The 20,007-nt window shown below is 36.4% G+C and overlaps 4 protein-coding genes across 6 annotated transcripts; 3 read left to right on the top strand and 1 right to left on the bottom strand.

Moving 5' to 3' along the window:
- The first annotated feature begins 255 nt into the window (after positions 1 to 255).
- On the top strand, positions 256 to 4,624 carry GGT1 (gamma-glutamyl transpeptidase 1). Of its 3 annotated transcripts, none has more exons than XM_023661754.2 (8): positions 256 to 415; positions 489 to 718; positions 1,707 to 2,026; positions 2,499 to 3,014; positions 3,086 to 3,321; positions 3,436 to 3,700; positions 3,784 to 3,921; positions 4,254 to 4,624. In XM_023661754.2, the coding sequence occupies exons 2-8, from the start codon at positions 712 to 714 to the stop codon at positions 4,491 to 4,493; spliced, it is 1,722 nt and encodes a 573-aa protein (XP_023517522.2). In that variant the 5' UTR covers positions 256 to 415; positions 489 to 711; the 3' UTR covers positions 4,494 to 4,624. The 3 variants fall into 3 exon arrangements, with proteins under 3 accessions (XP_023517522.2, XP_086975968.1, XP_023517523.2); XM_087119842.1 differs by having other exon boundaries at positions 266 to 415; positions 617 to 718; XM_023661755.2 differs by lacking the exons at positions 256 to 415; positions 489 to 718 and adding an exon at positions 1,058 to 1,193.
- Positions 4,625 to 7,068: 2,444 nt separating this feature from the next.
- Positions 7,069 to 10,206, top strand: LOC111781260 (uncharacterized). The gene is made up of 3 exons (XM_023661757.2): positions 7,069 to 7,408; positions 8,040 to 8,178; positions 9,570 to 10,206. The coding sequence occupies exons 2-3, from the start codon at positions 8,059 to 8,061 to the stop codon at positions 10,047 to 10,049; spliced, it is 600 nt and encodes a 199-aa protein (XP_023517525.2). The 5' UTR covers positions 7,069 to 7,408; positions 8,040 to 8,058; the 3' UTR covers positions 10,050 to 10,206.
- Positions 10,207 to 12,187: 1,981 nt separating this feature from the next.
- LOC111781261 (uncharacterized) lies at positions 12,188 to 12,851 on the top strand. Its single transcript, XM_023661758.2, has one exon. The coding sequence runs from the start codon at positions 12,293 to 12,295 to the stop codon at positions 12,758 to 12,760; it is 468 nt and encodes a 155-aa protein (XP_023517526.2). The 5' UTR covers positions 12,188 to 12,292; the 3' UTR covers positions 12,761 to 12,851.
- A 1,723-nt stretch (positions 12,852 to 14,574) lies between these two features.
- Positions 14,575 to 15,448, bottom strand: LOC111781027 (E3 ubiquitin-protein ligase RHA2B). The gene has a single exon (XM_023661421.2). The coding sequence runs from the start codon at positions 15,353 to 15,355 to the stop codon at positions 14,870 to 14,872; it is 486 nt and encodes a 161-aa protein (XP_023517189.1). The 5' UTR covers positions 15,356 to 15,448; the 3' UTR covers positions 14,575 to 14,869.
- Positions 15,449 to 20,007: the final 4,559 nt, after the last annotated feature.

Below are 20,007 nucleotides of genomic sequence, written 5' to 3'. Positions count from 1 at the left end.
TAATTTAAACTTAATTATTAAAATAGTTAATAGTAAGAAGAAAATATTAAATTCATATAATATTAATAACTCAATATATTTAATATTTGATGGATAACCTTTGATTATTTATTTTTTAGTTTTTAAAAATTATGTTTTTTTTTAAAATAAATTGTAAAAAATAAAAAAAAAAAAAGAATAAAATTTATCAATTTAAGTTTTTTCTTTCAAACGTTTCTTTAAATAATTTCAAAGGAAAAAGAGTTATTTAAACTGTTCAAAGTTCACGAGAGATAAAAATGGCGGCAAGATAGAGGAAGAATCGGTTAATGGCTCTTCCCCTCTGGATACTGAGGATCATGGCTCGGCCCCTTGAAATTTCGGAACCTGATCTCAAACGAACAGCGGGAGAAACGTGGAGCGCAGAAATTAGAAGGTAAAGTAAACTTCCACGAAGTCGCTTTATTGGAATTCTGGTCCCTAATCTCTGTTCATTTGATCAAAAACAGCTACCATAGATTGTAATCAAAGTCGTCGATTATGAAAAGGACTCATCCGTTCCTATTTTTCGCCCAATTCAATGTAAGTATCTCACTGCGATTATTGTTTTTTTCTTTTTTCTCTCTTAAACTGGCAGGAAAATCAAAGCTGATGCTGAATTAAACGACGACAAAAACGAGAAAACATCAGGAAAAGGTGGATTCGAGCTCATTCGTCTTATTTAGCCAATAAATGCCAAGTGAGTAACGTGCGACGCCCCTTTTCTAAAACTGTTAGATCGATCAATTCTCACGGGCTCTGTGCTTTATATTCAATGATGGACACTTGGAATTTGGATAGGTTTTCAAAAAGTAGAAGTTCTCTTTTGAGAAAACTGATAAGAATTTATTAGAATAGTTGAATGTATCCTACTGGTGTCGATCATCTGGATAGTAAATTGTAAACAAATTCGCTACCTCATAATAATCGTTGGATGTAAATTCAATATTTTGCATGCAATTAATTACTATTAGATATACATTTAAGGTACTTCTTTATGTACATCTGATCCAACCGTAAAATCGGACGATCACATTGTGACGATCTTATCAAATAATTAGTCGTATGAGCATCTTTGTTTCTCTCTATATTCATATGCTCTGTTCCCATCTCTCTAAGCATCCCTCTCTTTCTAAGCCTCCTCTTTCACTTGTTCTAATCATCCCATCTCTATGGTAACTTCTTCCTTCAGAAAAACTGTTCGGATTTGTCATTTTTTAAGAAGGTAGATTCTACCAAAAATTGTGTTCCAACTTAATACCAAACAAGAATTTCCATATCAAATCCAGTTTTCAAATTCTTCTGCCAAATAAACTTCTAAAGTCAGCAAATACACCAATATCTTTAGTTGTATATTCTATTTAAGCTTGTACTCTTCCAGCCACGAACAAAACAATGGCCAAAGGAACCGTGTTTCACGATATAGATACCAAAATCATTTGATTTATTTACCTGCTGGCATAATTTTTTATTCATCGTCGAATGTGCTGATTTAAAAAAAGTATTTTTTTTTTCAAAAGAAGTGTTTTTCCTGTGAGATGTTTTTTAATCATACTTTGACTGGCCAGAAACTGTCGGTCGATGTATATGCTATTGTTGGTGATTTACATTTTTTATTTTGGTTATAAATCAAGCTGATTAGTAGTATTGACTGAGAAATCAAAACTTGTTTGCATTTGTGGCTGCAGCAATGTTGATGCGGTGGCTTATAATTGTTCTTGTTTCTATTGCGCTGCTGACTCCCACTTCCATTGCTCGGCCTGAGGTTATTGTTGCAAGCCATGGTGCTGTTGCCGCAGATGACTCTCGATGCTCCAGAATTGGTATGGATGTTCTACGGGAAGGAGGCCATGCAGTTGATGCTTCGGTTGCTACTGCTCTTTGCTTGGGGGTTGTAAGTTCCGCATCAAGTGGCATTGGTGGAGGAGCCTTTATGCTGATCAGGTCGGCCAGTGGAAAATCTCAGGCTTTCGATATGAGGGAGACTGCACCTTTGCTTGCTCATGAGGTCCTGTAACTTGACTCCACTTGTTTCATTTCCTTTGTTAGATTTTCCAATTTAATCTGTTTTCTAAGGAAGAAAGAAGGACCATAACCATATAATCTTGCTCATTTAATTGTTATTGGAAAGCTCGTACTGTTCATTTATCTCTGAAGTTAAAATTTGTGATAGTGCATTGGGCGTTTGGTGGCGCTATATGTCAGCTACCAGTTAACATTACGAAGCCTTCTGTTCTTATGGCTTAAGCTCTTGGGTCTAATGCTGATGAGAATTGAGATATAATGGTGTCTGTTAATTCCTGTCTTCATTATCTTGTGAATCTGATTGGTCCCTGTTTTTCTGAACATTTTTTTATACTTGCACGAACATATTCTTAAAAAGTCTTGTGGGTGACATTTGGTCACAATTTGATGGTACTTCATTTATCCAAGTGTCATCATTCAATAAGTCTCTTAAATCTCTTTTCACATATGAACAGAATATGTATGCTAGCAATGCTGCATCGAAAGCAGTCGGAGCCCTTTCCATTGCCGTTCCAGGGGAACTTGCTGGACTTCACGAAGCTTGGAAACAATATGGAAAGCTTCCATGGGCAAGGCTTGTTCAACCAGCTGAACGTCTTGCTCGGTTGGGGTTTAAAATATCTCCATACCTTCATATGCAGATGGTTAAAACAGAAGCAGGAATCTTGGGAGATGAAGGACTCAGGAACTTGTTTACATCAGGCGGAAAATTGTTGAAACCGGGAGATGTTATCCGCAACAAGAAACTTGCACAAACTCTAAGAACTATTTCTAGATTTGGTGTCCAGGCCTTCTATAATGGATCGATTGGAGTTAACTTGATAAGAGATGTCAGGAAGCTTGGAGGGATACTGTCAATGAAGGACTTGCAGAGCTATCGAGTTAAAATAAGAGTCCCCATCTCAGCCCGTACAATGGGTCATGAGATAATCACCATGCCTCCTCCTTCAGGAGGTTCTGGATTGATCCTTGTAAGTTTTTTGTCTCGAGAAGCAGTTGTTTTTGAAGTTTATTTTGTTAGTAATAACATATTCTGCTGCAGATGCTTAATATTCTGGCTCAATATAAACTGCCTTCAGGGCTTATGGGCCCTCTTGGCATCCATCGGGAGATTGAAGCATTGAAACATGTGGCAGCCGTGAGAACTAACCTTGGCGACCCCAATTTCTACAATGTCTCCAAAGTTCTTTCCGACATGCTTTCGCCCAAGTTTGCTAGAAAGTTAAAGAAAACCATCAATGACAACAGGACTTTTGATCCAAGCCATTACGGCGGCAGGTTGGCGCTCCTTCATATATTACTTCACTTTCCCTCGTTTGTATTTCCTTTCTGTTCTAGCAGATCTTTGTGAAACCTTTCCAAGTCTTTCCTCTTTATCGTGTGTTCTAACAGATGGAATCCAATTTACGACCATGGCACCAGTCATTTGTCGGTCGTCGATGGAGAACGAAACGCTGTCTCCATGACTACCACTGTGAACTACTATTTTGGAGCAGTGATACTCTCCCCAAGTACTGGAATAATCTTGAACAATGAAATGGATGATTTTTCTGTCCCTGCTAATGTTTCTGCTAATACACTCCCGCCAGCACCATCCAATTTCATCAGGCCAGGGAAAAGGCCATTATCATCCATGTCTCCGGCTATTGTCCTGAAGGTCCTTTTTTCCTTCTAATTTCTCTCATTTTTTGCTTTAGAAATGTCTTATGAATTGAAAAGTTTTTTGGAATTCTTGCACAGAATGGACAGCTGAAAGGTGTGGTTGGTGCAAGTGGAGGAGGCTTCATCATTGCAGGAACAGCAGAGGTTGTGTTGAATCATTTTGCAAAAGGAATGGATCCGTTCTCATCTGTGATGGCTCCCAGAGTTTATCATCGGGTTTGTTTTATAGCTTCCCTCTCTATCTCATATCATTTCTCTTAGGAACCATGACTCTCCATAATGGTATAATATTGTCAGTTTGAACATAAGCTCTCGTGGTTTTGCTTTTGGTTTTCCAAAAAAGTTTCATACCAATAGAGATAATATTTCTTGCTTATAAACTCAGGATCATTTTCTTAATTAGCCAATATGGGACTCCCTCCCAACAATCCTTAACATTTTTCCGTCAATTCACCTAATTCAGACATTCTTACACTGCTAGTAGTCATTTGGAAAGTAAAGTGCAATCTGAACATTGGAAACTAATACAAATTGTTCAAAACAAACAGCTGATTCCAAACGTTTTGACCTATGAGAACTGGACAACCGTGTCAGGAGACCATTTTGAAGTTCCTGCTCAAACAAGGGCAGCCCTTGCTAAGAAGGGTCATGTCTTAGAAGGCCTTGCAGGAGGGACAATTTGCCAGTTCATTGTTCAAAATTTTGGCTCACCAAGACAAGGTGGTGCCGTGGGAAAGCTCGTAGCCGTAAGTGATCCCCGGAAGGGTGGGGCTCCTGCTGGCTTTTGATATTGTAAACCGTTGGATTTCTTTTCAGCTCCCATTTACGTTAGCTGAATGGTTTCTCTTAGCTTTTTTTAGAAAAGTTGTTGAAACACTTCTCTGCATTATGGAAATAATAGTTCAAGTTTAATCTTGTAGGATTATGACTCTAAACAGAGGTAAAGTTGGGTTGAAAATACTTGATGATGTATTAAAAGGCTTAAGGAATCCTTAAGCTGTAACGACCTAGATCTACCGCTAGCAAATATTGTCCTCTTTCAAATATTGTCCTCTTTTGGCTTTTCCTTTCAGGCTTCCTTCAAAAACGCTTCTGTTAGGGGAAGGTTTCCACTCTGAGCTTTTCCTTTTTCTTTCGGGTTTCTCCTCAAAGCTTTAAAACGTGTCTGCTTGGGAGCGTCTGTTAGGGGAAGGTTTCCACTCTGAGCTTTTCCTTTTCCTTTCGGGTTTCTCCTCAAAGCTTTAAAACGTGTCTGCTTGGGAAGGTTTCCACACCTTATAACCCTTATAAATGGTGTTTTGTTCTCCTCTCCAACCAATTTGAGACATCACATAATAGTTGGTTGTTTATAACGTCAAATAATAGAAATCACTAATTAATTTTAGAATATTAATAAATAAATGGGTAGAATTGATTAACTAATTAATTAAATCAAAAGAAACTAATATATCATTAGATAAATTACAAATTTTATTAGATGATTTTAGGTTAATTAAATCTATTAAACATACCATTAGAGAATATGGGCTAATTAAAAGGAAGTTTTAGAAAATATTAAACACAATCGTCAAGGTAAGGGTTTGAGATTAGTGATCAGACCCGTCCCTAGGGTTTAAAGATTAGAGATTCAGATGGTCCGTTCACTCTCAAATAATCAAGAAAGGCCTTCATCTTGGCGTGTAGTTGTTGAATAATCTTACGACGCTCTATGCCGAAACTGGGTCATTCAGCGATGCGCACCATGTGTTCGATGAAATGTCCGTTAAGAACATTCTCATGGAACAATTTGATCTCTGCGCATGTCAAATAGGGCAATGTCGATGCGTCGTCGCGTCGCCTTCTACATGAAATGCCTGATTGCGATCCCCTTTCTTGGACTGCGATCATCGTGGGGTACAATCAATTAGGTGTTTTAGATGAGATGATGCCATTTGGTTGTTTGCGAAGATGATTTCTGAGAGAGTCTCACCGTCTCAATTCACGGTTGGTAATGTTCTTTCTTCCTGCGCGGCAAATCACGGTTTAGACGTTGGTGGGAAGGAAGATTCATTCATTTGTTGTTCAACTCGGACTCGGTAGCTGTGCTTCTGTTGCGACTTCCCTGCTGAATATGTACGCAAAATGTGGAGATCCAGTTGTTTTTAACAGGATGATGCTGAAGAACATTTCAACTTGGAATGATTTGATTTCATTGTACATGCAATCTGGGCATAGTTTCTTGGAATTCGACGATTTCAGGGTATGATAAGTTCACCTTGGCTAGCGTTTTATCATATGTTTACATGCTTATGTTATAAGAACAGAAACTGAAACTTCTGAAGCAGTTGGCAATGCTTCGATATCAAATGTATTCAGAGTCAGGTGGGGTAGAAATAGCTAGACTGATTATCGAGCGTAACAGGACTTCAAATGAGAATTATGAAAAACCCAGTTTGTAATGCCTGCCATTCTGCTATAAAGTTCATCTCCAAGCTTGTAGGAAGGGAAATCACTGTTAGTGATGCTACTCGGTTTCACCATTTTAAGGATGGTTCCTGTTCTTGTCAAGACTACCGGTAGCCATAAGCTTGGAAACTTCTTCTGTGAGATCCCGAGAGAAAATTTAAAGAGAACAATATTTAATACATAAAGTCAAGGCGAACGTCATTCTGAGCAGTGCAGCTATTGTTGTTGTTCCTGCAAAGCCTACCCAAAGGTTCAGGGCAGATTGTAGGAAGTGGGCGATTCTGTATTTCTACGAGAAGCTCTACAGCACCCACGATTTCTAGTAGTAAGTCGTCGGCATATTCGCGCGCGATTAACATTCTTAAGACTAAAGAGGCGGGCGGAAAGAGGGGAAAACTCTAAGTTCCTGCATGAGAAAACCAGGTATGTCCTTCCTATGTTGTTTTTGGAAGTTCGATTTTATTGTAGAAATCTGCCTAAACTGGACTGGAGTGCGGATAATTGGGCCTGAGTTTGGAAAGGCCCATACCACAGTCTTGGCCCATCGGTTTTTCTAAAATTAATTAAATATCTTTATTTTATTCATTAATATAAAATTAATTTATTATCAACAACTACGAGTTCCTTGAAGACCGAGTCTGATCTGATGACACTATTTTTTTCTTTTCTTTTTAATTTGATTTTTTTTTTTTTTTTTAATATATAGTCTAAGGATAGAGTTGTTCAGATGCTTAAAGTTGAAGGTAATTTAAAATAATGGTATATTAAAAAATAATTAAAAAAAAAAAGGAAAAAAAAAAACAGTTTTTGTTGGGGGAGGTTGTGTAATAAATGGAAACCCCGTTGCTGAAAAAGTAGAAATGAAAAAATAAAAGGACCAAAGGGAAAATTGATGAGAAAAGTTATCCGAACCCACACCTGTCCATAGATGCTCATTGGGCAGCTTAAAACGCGGTCTTTTTTACAAGATTACGACGCTGCCCGATCTGCCCGATACCGGACTGGAAAATTACGGGCAGTCGGTCTCCAGTAATCGCTCTCGTTTCTCTCACTTCCCCTTACCTCCCACCCTACCCCCCTTCCTTCCCTCTCACCCTTCTCTGAGAGCCGCCGATAATTCTATATCTTCCTTTCTCTGTGTCTTTTCGATCTCGATCGGACGGTCCACAATGAACGTTGCTTCTCGTGCTTCTTTTCTGTGGTTTTAGATCCCGATACGTCCAGATCTACCATCTCCTTGCTCTGATCTGTCTTCTCGGTATGATTTTGATCTCAATTCTTTGTTGCTTTCTTTCTCTATCTGTTTCTGCTTGATTTCTTCCGTTTTTTCTTGTTTTCTGCTTTTTGCTTCAGCTTCCTTGCTTGTTCTTCACTCTGCTAGTGTTTCCAGGTCGTTTGTCGATGGTTTTACTGAATTTTCTGTGGTTTGTTGCTGTTTTACTATGAATACCGAGTTTCATTTCTAGTTTACCTGTTATTTTTGCCACTTTTGAGCTGAATTCACCGTTGACTTTATGGACTCTAGAGTTTGTGCTTCACTGAAAGACGACGCCTCTTTTCTTTCAAGTGGATGCGTCAGAAAACTTCCTCTGCTTTTAAATGGTATTTGAATATATCATAGAATGGGCCTTTTTGGATTTATAGTCCAAGGTCAAACCCTAGGCGGTAGAAACTACCAAATCAACACGGTAGGGTGCTGGCTGAGAGACTGAGGGACTGAGAGAATTTCCGATGGAGTTGGTGCTTTGTTATGATTTTCAGTCTTTTAATGGCTGTTTAAATTTTTGGGGACAGATCTCACGGTGGCCAGCTCTCTCATCAGATCTTTTTTTTTTTTTTTTTTTTTTTTTTTTTTTTTTTTTTGTGGTTCCCTTTTGATGTATTTGCAGGGAACAAGTCGCCGCGCGAATGGAGATAACAAATGCTTCAGCAGGTGTCACGTTCGGTGCTGGCTCACTCGCTTGCGCCAGTCATGGTTTAGCTGCTTTACTGGCTTCGGCTCTGGTCAACACCCAGCTCCTGGCTCAGGCAAGTTTCTCTTTAACTTCCTCGTTAATCCTTTTTATTACCAAGTTCAGTCTGCCTAGTTAATGATTATCTTGTTTACTTGATGGTTTGGATTGGTTTGTTTTCCTTATAAAACCCATTTGCTTTGGCCAACGGGGTTGTTGCTGAGTACGGCTGAGCTCGAGTCGTTAAAGTAGAAGCTTTAGCCTGTGTAGATTTTTTTCCCCCTTTCTTTTTCTAAATATTATATAATATGGAAAGTTCAAAACTTGAATAATTTTTTAAAAGAAAAATGGGGAGTTGTTCTCGAAATCACCGTAATAACGCGTCGAGGGATATTCTTGTGAATGTTCTTCTCTCTCTCTCTCTCTCTCTCTCTCTCTCTCTCTCTCTCTCTCTCTCATCTTTCCTATTGGGCCATCATTCCATTGAACCCACTTGATGGGCGACTTGCGATGCTAAATTTACGGAAATACCCTCACTCCGACGACTTGAACTACACTCCATAACAACCCTCTTTCAATTCCTTTTCATTCCAGTGGTTGGAGGGGGCTTTCAGCTTGAATTAAGAATGGAATTAGTAAAGCAATACTTCAGAATTTATTCGTTTTGATGGGAAATTTCAGTATATAATTAAAAGATGTCGCCTTTTTTTTTTGTTGAATATTAAGTTTTGGACTCGAGCTCTAATTGTTCTTGGAGTGTTTGTGGCCTTTTTTTCTTTTGAAGAATAGAGTATTTGCGACTTTTATGAGGATAGTTGGATTATGAATCAATCGTAATACGTGGTTTCTAGGCCCAAAAGAATCGGATTTTCCCTTCCCACTATTATGTATCATTTCTTCTCCTTAATGGATACCATTTCTGACATCCAATTGATGTTTAAGCTTGTTATTATTAGTGGGTTCTTATCACGTTGGTCGGTGAACAGATCCCGACAAGAAAAGACAAGGGGAAAATAAAATATACTAGGAATAAAAGTGGAGAAGGTAAAAGTACAAAACAGAGATTCCCATATTGAAAGAACAGGGTAGGCCATCAAAATATGCGAGGCCATGCTCAGCAACTATTCATTCATTCCTGTTAACATGTCAACTCATTGGCGGCATATTCTGTTAGAAATTAGCATAATTTCTTATCATTACTGAGAATTGTAAAACAAAAGAACGTTGTGTAGTACTTACAGCTGGTCAATTCGTGACTTTTGAATTGTTTAGAATCGGATAAACTGGTAGAAAATTCTTATCTTGTATTAACAATATTGGGTGTATCAAGTTCTTGTCTTGTTTTAGCAATATTGTGTGGTTTTTCTGTCCGTTTCGCTTAATCAAACAACCATTTGCAAATGATATTGTTGGTTTCTGATATGCCTAACCTCATGGACTACTGTATTCTTGGAAATGTTGTTGCAGGAACCCCTTGGGGCTCGTCTGATCAAACCTGGAATGAAAGGGAATAGTCCCACCCAGTGCTCATCATGCACACCACTTGATGCCGAAGAAGATGGTGATGATGATGAGGATGGGGATGGGGATGGGGACTTAAGTGAAGGTGAAGATGAAGAGGATTTATCGTCCGAAGGAGACGAGTACGCCAACAACCTCAACGGCAACAATAAAAGTAATTCAAAGAAGAGTCAAGAGGGTGCAGCTGGTGGGGCAGAAGAGAATGGGGAGGATGAAGAAGAGTTTGATGGGGAGGACCAGGATGATGATGGTGATGACGACGACGATAACGATGATGGTGACGACGATGACGAGGATGATGATGGAGAAGACGACGACGATGGTGGAGAGGACGAGGATGAAGTAGCAGATGAGGAGGAAGACGAAGAGGAAGACGAGGATGAAGACGAGGAAGCACTCCAGCCTCCCAAGAAGAGGAAGAAGTAAAATTAGGGCCTTTTTTAATTGATTTAAATATTAGCTTCTTGAGGACGTCTGTTAGGCTGTGTTCCAAATTAGTAATTATGTTTCTGCTGCGTGAGATTTAGAGTACTTTCTGAACTTTTTTTTCTGCAGCTCTGATAAAAATGCCAATTAGTTTCAATGCGTTTATTAATTATTAACGAAACAACATAATTGGAGGATACGTTAATGTAAATGATGAACTGTGTAGCGATTTGAGAACAGCATTCAAGTATCCACTTATACGCAATTTTGCTTTCTTCCATCTTCATAATAATGGAGAAGGAAGACGGCATGTTCATGGAGATGGGCCATCTCGTATCATATTTTGCTGTAATTCTTCTCTACATTCTTGCCCCATTTTATGTGTTTTTGTTCCTTGATTCCTAATGGCAGGTTTATCGTCATATTCCTCCCCCACTTATTCCACTGGCAAGCTGTGAAGAAGAAGGCTATTTGGACTTTGTACTTGTAAGAACACACATCGGTTGGAGAGGGGAACGACACGTTACTTATAGGGCATGGAAGTCTCTCCCTAGTTGACGCATTTTAAAACTATGAGGCTAATGGCGTTACATAACGAGTTACAGTAGACAATATCTGCTAGTGATGGAGGTATTAGTCGAAGTAGGGTTAACCCTCATCATAGGAGACACGTTTTAAAACCGTAGCAGTGGGAGACACTGATCGAAGTAAGGCTAAACCTCTTCATAGGACAGACGTTTTAAAACTATGAGACTGATGACAAAACGTAACGGATTAACTCTTTATTATCCTTTGATCGGTCTTGGTTTGAAATGGGCCAGTTTTCATTTTCCGGGAAGAGTAGTTGTTCCTATTCAAGCCTGAACTGACCCTATGCCTTTCCTGCTCAGTTGCAGCTCCCAGTCATTTGCCATAACCTTACATCTTTATGTTTTAGATAGTCTTCGGGTGTTAAATAGACATCTTTATGTAAGATCGTTGTTTTTTTTTTTTTTTACAATTATTTGTGATTTGGCTACTCATTTATCTTCAATTTAGCTCTTTTCTTTCTTTCTTTTTCTTTTTTCTTTTTTAGTTTAAAGATCAAATAGTGATTAAGTGGCAAGTTAAATATTTTATTTTTATGAAGTAAACAAAATCAGTGGACTGTCAGCGTCGGGGTGCATGAAGACAACCTGTTAAACGGTGCCACGTTTTCTGGCACAAACTTGTTGGTAAAATTTATAACTAACGTGAAGGGCAAATAATAAGATGACACGTATCACTCACATTCATCTAAAATCTGATATAATTAGGCGTTGTCGGTGTTGTGGTTTTGGTATTGGGAGGAAAACCATTTGCTGGGTTTCTGTTTGGCGGTTTTCATTCTCAAAAACCACTTCCTAATACCTAACAAAGATGGAGAAAAAAGATCTACTAGTAGATATTGTCTATCATCATCAATTTTATGATCTATTTAAGTCTATTATCTATCATCATCAGTCTAATAGTCTGTTTTAACCCGTTACGTATCGTTATCAACCTCACAATTTTAAAACGTGTCTATTAGGAAGAAGTTTCTACACCCTTATAAAGAATAGTTTCTCACAATCTATTTTGGTCTATTAAGTATCGTTGTTCAGTCTCACGTTTTGTTTTAGCCCGTTACGTATTGTCGTTAATCTCACAATTTTTAAAATGCGTCTACCTCTCTAACTGACATGAAATCATCAACTTCACAATTTTACTATGGAGAGATTTTTACACATTTATAAAAAATTATTCGTTCTCCTCTCCAACTAACGGAAAATCAGATAATTTTTTAAAGTGGGTTTTATGAAACGTCGTCAACTAAACCAAATTAAGCCAAACCAAACAACCCCATCGAGTCTGAAAGGGTACAAGCCTCATTTTTTCTTTTTTCTTTTTTTTTTTCTTTTTTTTTTTTTCTCTTCCAAAAACCGAAACTTTTTCATCAAGATAAGCTTTATTTTGTAATTCCAAAAAAAACCCTTCAATAAAATAAGAAAATGCAAATTATATTTGTTAAAATAAAATAAAATAAAATGGAAATTATAGAATAAAATAAAATAAATTACTCCACCTTTTATTTATTTTTTTTTTTAATTATTTGTATTATACAGTCTACACCGACTTGTCGGCCTTATCCACAATCATCCCCCACTCTCTCAATATATTCCTCTCTTCTTCCCAAATGGGTCTCTTCAAAATCAACTAAGAAAAGCTTCGAAGATCACACAGCCATGGCGGATATTGCCATTCTGGTCGCAGAGGAATACGAGAGGAGGATGAAGAATCCAAGGCAAGAACAGAAGGCGGATATTGCCATTCTGGTCGCAGAGGAATACGAGAGGAGGATGAAGAATCCAAGGCAAGAACAGAAGGCGGATATTGCCATTCTGGTCGCAGAGGAATACGAGAGGAGGATGAAGAATCCAAGGCAAGAACAGAAGGCGGATATTGCCATTCTGGTCGCAGAGGAATACGAGAGGAGGATGAAGAATCCAAGGCAAGAACAGAAGGGGGCAGCAGAGCTTCAAGATTTGGTTTCTGGGGTTTCCATCTCTGCAACTGCAACTGCAACTGCGAGTAGGGTGAAGAAGATGATGGAATTGGAATTGGAATTGGCCCAACAAAATGAATTCAAATGGGTTTTTGAACCCAAATCCCAAATCGGGCGAGCCGCATCCACTGGATTCTTCTCCGCCTGAGTTCGTCTTCTTTGTATTATACTGTAAATCATTCCAATTTGTGCATTGTTTGTAATCTTATCCTTCTTATACTTTGTTGTTTCCCATTTAAGGCTGCTTTCTGACTCTGCCTATGGTCTTCTTGTGGATACCCAAATTGATGATCCTTTTCATTGAACTAAAACACGAACCATTCCATTTGAAAGTCTACTTTAAAATGACGATTCTAAATTATTTCATGATTCAATCATTCTAAAGTTTATTATAGTGACATTTCTATATTAATTTTTCAACTTTTTAAACACGGAATATACTCCAACATATCATAGATGCTCAAGTCAATCTTAATCCTAGACACTCAGCAACGTCCTCAAACGCTTTCACATGTGTCGCCAGCCTGATGTGCAAGTAAAAATACGTTGCCATACCCATCATTCACTTGGTTTGGTTTGATGGTTTTCAGAGTTAAAATGAAATATTTTTTGAAAAAGTGTCTATTTCTTGTACACACGTTTTGAGGAATTGGACCAAAACTGGAGTCTTGTGGGCATTCTGAGGCTTCTAGGCTACCATCAAATCATCAATTCGTCTCTATCTTCAACGACAAATCTAAACCAGTTAACCTCATACAATTCAAAGCTCCACTAACAGAATGGCCAATCCAGCAGCCCTCGTTTTGCTTAATTTTCCAATGGGTTTGGTTGCATCCTGCCAAACTCATGACTAAAGAAAACACCAAACTCGAGTCCTATAATTATGTGAATAGCAATTTTAAATATATGTAAGATGTTCCTTTTTTGAGAATGGGGCAACAACAACGTGCAACAAACTCAGGGAAAAAAGAACTCAGCCACCCCATTTCCCAAATGGATAAGGATTAATCTCCTCCATATGCGTTCTTTTGGTTTGGTGCTATTATTACTATTGAAGTCGTTCATCTACTTTCGGAATTTGACAATAAATGTCAAATCTTTTGCAACCAACCACTCAGTGCAATTGGAACTTACAGAACGATTCAGTTCATCATGCGAAGAATAAAGGTTCCACAAACATTTGGAATAGGAAATGTTTCAAAGTCCTTCTCGGGAACAGTTCTAAAACATAGGGAAATGTGTTGTTTTTGGTTGTTCTCAACGATGACTGATTCTGAGAACGCTAAGACTTCCAAAGTTGTAATTCCTTGAAAATGTAAAGAAACCTTGATATTACAAAGTCACCTAATCAAGGTTGTTAAACATGGTTTCTGAGATTCCCTCGTCTTTTGTAGAGATAAGGTTGAACGAAATTTGAATAGTGAACAAAAAGGAGTCACTGGTTCGCACATCAAATCAGAGGCCTTGGAGTTTAACAGGATTGGTTGGATTCACTATCACTATTGGGGCATAAAGACAGGGAAGATGTGCCAATTTTCTGTTTGTTCCTGCATTTAATTGCTGCCCACCAACAGTGCATTTAGTCCTCCTACCATATCCACCCAAATCACATGCAAATATCAAGGGAAACTCTGTTAAACTTGGATGAACTTCCTCTTCCTAATCACTATATGTTCTTAATAAATGCTGTCATGTACCACTTTAGTTACCTCGTAAGAGCACCATAACTTAGTCCACCAACTCACATCTACTATCTATAACTACACGTCCTGGCCCTACGTAGCCAAGGAATCCCAATAACAAGAGACTCTAATGGATTATCTAACTAACGTCTTCAATTTTTCGAAAGATCCTTTGGATTAACCTAAGTAAACTTCCTGGTGGAGAAAAGTTGCTGTGATTTGGATGACTTAGAGCGGATTTCAATGTGTTTTGGAACAAAGGTGCTGGTCAAGATGTAAATTGATTGTCCCCAAAAAATTAATGATTCATTGACGAAGAACCAGGAAAATTAGGAAGAAATCAAGCAAACAAAGCATCAAACAGTTGGCTGGAGTAACTACAGGTAAACAGAAACATACACGATTTTACTCGATCTAACAACAGATCAATCGAACCAGAAGCGAGCTGTTACCTAACGCTATTGCTCGTCAAGTTTCAAGGAGAAAACAATATTCACTAGTTAATCTACACAAAATCAACATCCTATGTTATTTGATTATTTTCTGTGATGGACAAAATGAAATTAGATTTCTCCCTAGAAAAATCTGTATATACTGTTACCATGTAATGCTGATAACAAAAAGATGAGCTCCTCGTCGCTTCCGTCGTACTCTACACGGTCCCGCAGCCTGTGATAGCCGGCGACAATATCGTCCGGCAAAACCTTACTCCGGCAAAGCGGACACGTAGCGAAACAGAGTTTCAGCCAATTATCAAGGCAATCCTTGTGAAAAGTGTGGTTACACTGCAATTTCCGTACCTTCTCCCCTTCCTCGAATTCAGAGAGGCAAACGGCACACTGATCGGCGGGACTGGAGGTAATCTTATTGGAGAATCGAATCGTCGGATTCTTCTCCTCGATCAGTTTCAAAAACTGCGCCGTCGGAATCACGCGCTTGTCGACGTTAGGCCTCAAGCCGAAGATCGTGCGAACGAGAATAACTAGCTCGAGAATTAACAGGGTGAAGAAGACGGCGGTCATTGTGTGGAGGTGGGAGAAAAACTCGGAGAGAGCTCCCATGGCTGCCCGGATAGAGATTTGACAGATAGATTCCAATTCTTCCAATTTTTTACTCTATCTGAAATTTCAGCACTCTATATCCTCTGTTTTCTTTATTTTTATTTTTATTTTTCCTCTTCTTTTCTTAAAAGAAACTCACACTCGTGGATTCATAGAATTTCTGTGCAACCAATCTCAGTTCAGTACACGTGGAATTCCCTAAAACCGTGTTTATGGATAAACTAGCAATTATTAAATTATAAGTTTGATTCCTTTACCAAGTGCTACTTCATTCTTGTAATAGAGTTTTGACATTTATTAAGAATATTTTATTAATTTATTTTTAATTCTCTCTACAAATATATATCATCACTATCTTAAATAATTTTTGTTATTAATTATTTACTAATGAATTGATAAATAAAACATAATTTATTGAAAATTTAAAATGAAATAATAATTTTGTTATGAGTTGGTTCAAGACCGGTCAAGTAGGCTCAATCTATTAAATTCGTCGGCCTAGATCATTTGAAACTCAATAAATTAATAAATTAATAAATTAATAAATTAATAAATTAATGCACTTCAATTATTGATAGGATGAACTAGGACTTGAGATCAAGAATGACATGAAATAGACCCATCTCATCACACTAATTCCAAGATATGACATACATATATAGGGACAATGGTATTCAGTCCACACAATGATACACACAAAATCAAGCATTAGTGCACGTAGGATATAGCATCACTCGAGTTCTTCTATCGAGTTCTTCTTATTAAAATGGAAAATGTGGATTTTTAATTAAAATTTGGGTTAATTAATTAATGGCTCTTACGTTCATGTTTGGTTTGAGAAGGCATTGAAAATTGAAGCTAATTTGTCAAGCAAATTTAATGAAGTAATAATTAAGTTATCATAAAATCAATAATTATTTATGCAAATATAGAAGTCCCATTTTTTATTTTTTACCCAAGTAAATATGAGAAAACCAATGGGCCTTTGGGCCCAAGTAAATATGAGAAAACCAATGGGCCTTTGAGCCCAAGTAAATATGATAAAACCAATGGACCTCTTTGGGCCCAATACGATTTTGATTCGAAAGGAGGGAGAAAAAAAATGCCTATGGATAAGCGCTAACAATGCTGGATTTTGTAAAGCTAGATGTACTTCTAGAATTCTTACAAAAGTTCACATAGAAAGCTAACTTAACGAATTGATTCTAACCAAGAACTGGTTAAAAGATGAACGACTCTTAGATCGAATTTGAAATCTATGATGGTGACTCTTAAATTTCAAGACGACTCACTCCAAAATTAGCTTGATCAAAACTAATTCAATGAATCGGTTTAAATATCAAACCTAAGCAAGGTTTGAAAAAGAATAACACAAAAAAGGTATTAAAAAAAAAAAAAAAAACACACCGGTTTTGTTTGTATTGAACAATGATTTTCAAGCATGAATATTACATACTTTTAAATATGCCAAAACATAATGAAGTTATGACTCATAATTGTAAAGGTAAGAGTCAGTTGTCTCAATTGATAGTTCAACTACCAAAGGCAAAGTCTTGTAATCACTTTCCAATGTCAGTCACTCCATTATTTTATATTATTTTATTGATTTCATATATTAATGCTATAAATATTTTTTGGCTCAAAAGTCTTTGTTTCAATTTGTACACTAGCTCGCCTTTAAATATGCAATGTATAGGCTTTTTAAATCTTCTTAACCTTGCTCTTTATAATTGGTCTTCCGCATACATGCAAAGGATTAGTAGTTGAATTCATATCACCGACCTTTGAGAGTAACGACAAAGAACAAGAGGCAAAACAACAATAATTATAAATAATAATAATAATAAAGTGACGAAAAAGAAGCAAAAGGCAGACAACCTCATCTAATTCACGATGCTTTATCACCTTAATGGAAATTCCGTACTCCGTAACAGGCGTACTTGATTTCTCCATCTCCTAAATAATAATAATAATAAATAATAATCCCAATTTCTTTTATCGTTTATAATTATTTCAAATTAAAAAAAAAAAAAAAAAATGATTACATCATCAAAATTTATTCTTAGTCTTAATTTGACTCTTACCTTTACAATTATGAGTCATTTATATTATTATTATTATAAAAACTAAATTAATTTTTTTTTAATAAAATATGAAAATAATCATAATTATAAACCCGTCGGCAAAAATTGAGTGGGTGCATAATGAAAAATTGGACTTTTAAAACTTTTTCTAAGTGCTTTCAAATAATGTCAAATCAAATAATTTTAAAGAAAAAAAATTATAAAATAATAAATAAATAAATAAAGTGTCTCCATAGTCCACAATTCCGATTATGACCTCGGAGTCTTAGCCAGTAAGTATCTGACAAGTAAGCGCAACTTTGGCCGCCTGTATTAAAAAATATCTTTATGCTGACGCGGCGTCCTCACAATACGCGTTGTGTGAGTGCCGCACCGAATGGAAACCCAATATTTCCAAATATCCAGAGAGAGAGAGAGAGAGAGAGAGAGAGAGAGATTGAGGTTCCCCCACCGTTTTTGTCCGTCATTCTGTGTACTTTGAAAACCATTCTGGTAAACGGTAAACGGTAGTGGCCGTCTCTCAACCGTTTTCTCCACGCTGGAATTAAAAATTAATTGACTTGCATTATTGAGCATCTCTGAATTATTAATTATCCTTCATTGTAATTTTAAATTTAATAATTTTCATTAATTAAATAAATTAATATATTAGATATTAACATGAATATTTAAATCTAAATTAATTGATCTGAATTAACTAGGTGGCCAAAGGGAAGCCCCCCTGGCCCCTTCCAGGCAAGCTCCCACTATAAATACCGGGAGGGTTTAAGGCATTGAAACACACCGATTAAAGAAAGAAGAGGAAAAAGGGCACTGTAAGGAACCATGTCGTCCATGGGAGCGAGCTGCGCTAGGGTTTATGTAATGAAGAAGAAAGTGGAGGAGAAACTTCAGAGGATGGAGCAGGAGAAAGCTGGGAGAAGGGAAGACTTGGTCAAACCTTCAAAAACCGCCCATCACGGCGGCGCTTTCGCCGGAATAACCTGTAAAAAAGTCCATACCGGTTCTGTAATTTCTGTTCCGGCAAGCAATATGTCGTGAAACAGAGCTCTCTGTTTTTTTTTTTTTTTTTTTTTTTTGTTCTTCTCTGCCTTAGCTTGTGTAAATTTTTAAACTTTGTTTGGTGGTGTTTCTGGCCCAAAATGAAACAAAAGAAATTTGAAGTTACCGCTGTTAGATGAACACGATCCTCTACGATGGTATGATATTGTTCACTTTAAGCATAAACTCTCATGGCTTTACTTTTCAGCTTTCCCAAAAGACCTCACCCAATGAAGATAATATTTTTTTTGTTTATAAACCCATGATCATTCCTAAACCCTAAATCCTGAGTGGAAGAGCATAATTAATATTCCTTTGGAATTTATTGAAAATACTAATTTAGACCAAATTTTTTTAAAATAAAATAAAATATATTATGATTTGGATCTAATAATTTAAAAAAAAAAAATGAAGAGGGGTTGGGATAGGTCAACTATGGGAGGGACAACATGGTAATTTCACCATCACGAGAGAATTTGGATTCTTTAAACAAGTAGGGCATTTAAAAATGATATGTTACTCAATTAATAAACATGGATAATTTGGAGCTCATTAAGCAAACTTATGGAGTTTATCATAAAATTAGGAAATTTATGGTCCCCTTGTCCATCATGCAAGAAATAAATGCAAACATATATCACTCTCCACTTTAAAAAATAAACAAAACAAATAAAGTATATTTTAAACTTCTTCTATCACGCTGGTGACTGAGGTAGTTAACTCGTCGTTGTTCTAGATAGAAGGTTGAAAAGATAAAAAGCAATCGGACATAAAGATAGATAAGAGTAAAGGTGTTCAAAAAACTCGACGATCCAAAAAATATGAACCAACCAATCCACCATTTAAGTTGAGTTATGAACTTTTTGGATTGAGCTAGCTTGAAATAAATGAAAATTTTATGAATTTAAATGATTTATGGACGGAATTAATTTTTGTAATTATAGGTAAATATTTTATTTTTATTCAATTTAAAAATTATTTATTTTGCAACCATTTTTAAAATATTTTTTTAACCATCCGAAATAATTTTGTTGAACTATAAATTTTAATTAGATATTTAAAATAAATTAATAAATTTTTACCCAATAACAATTTACTTTTATTCAAAATAAAAATTTTAAAAATGACATAAATAATTTGAACTAACCAACAAAAGAAAAAAAAAAATCTCCAATTCTTGTTCCATAATTTTTTTTATTTTCATTAATTTGTTAAAATCACATATATATATATATATATATATATATATATATATATTTTTTTTTTTTTTTAATATACAGTTTTTCTGTAAGTATGTACACGTGGACTTTTTTTTTACTATAAAAGCACACACGTATGCACTTTTGGTAACTTCCACGAACTAGAACAATTTGGCTTTTATACTTATTTTTTATTCATTCAATTTCTACGGTTTTTTTAATGCAATAAAATAGTCATCAAGGTTAAAGTAGTTTATCAATTTCATATATTAAATCTTAGCAAGTGTAGACTAAATCTGGTGTATGCTACAATAACTCAATTATTACA

Source organism: Cucurbita pepo, chromosome 19 (assembly GCF_057944985.1).
Source record: "Cucurbita pepo subsp. pepo isolate OVF chromosome 19, ASM5794498v1, whole genome shotgun sequence".
Lineage (NCBI taxonomy): Eukaryota > Viridiplantae > Streptophyta > Magnoliopsida > Cucurbitales > Cucurbitaceae > Cucurbita > Cucurbita pepo.
The sequence above is the reverse complement of the archived record's forward strand: the minus strand, read 5'-3'. Positions and strand labels throughout refer to the sequence as shown.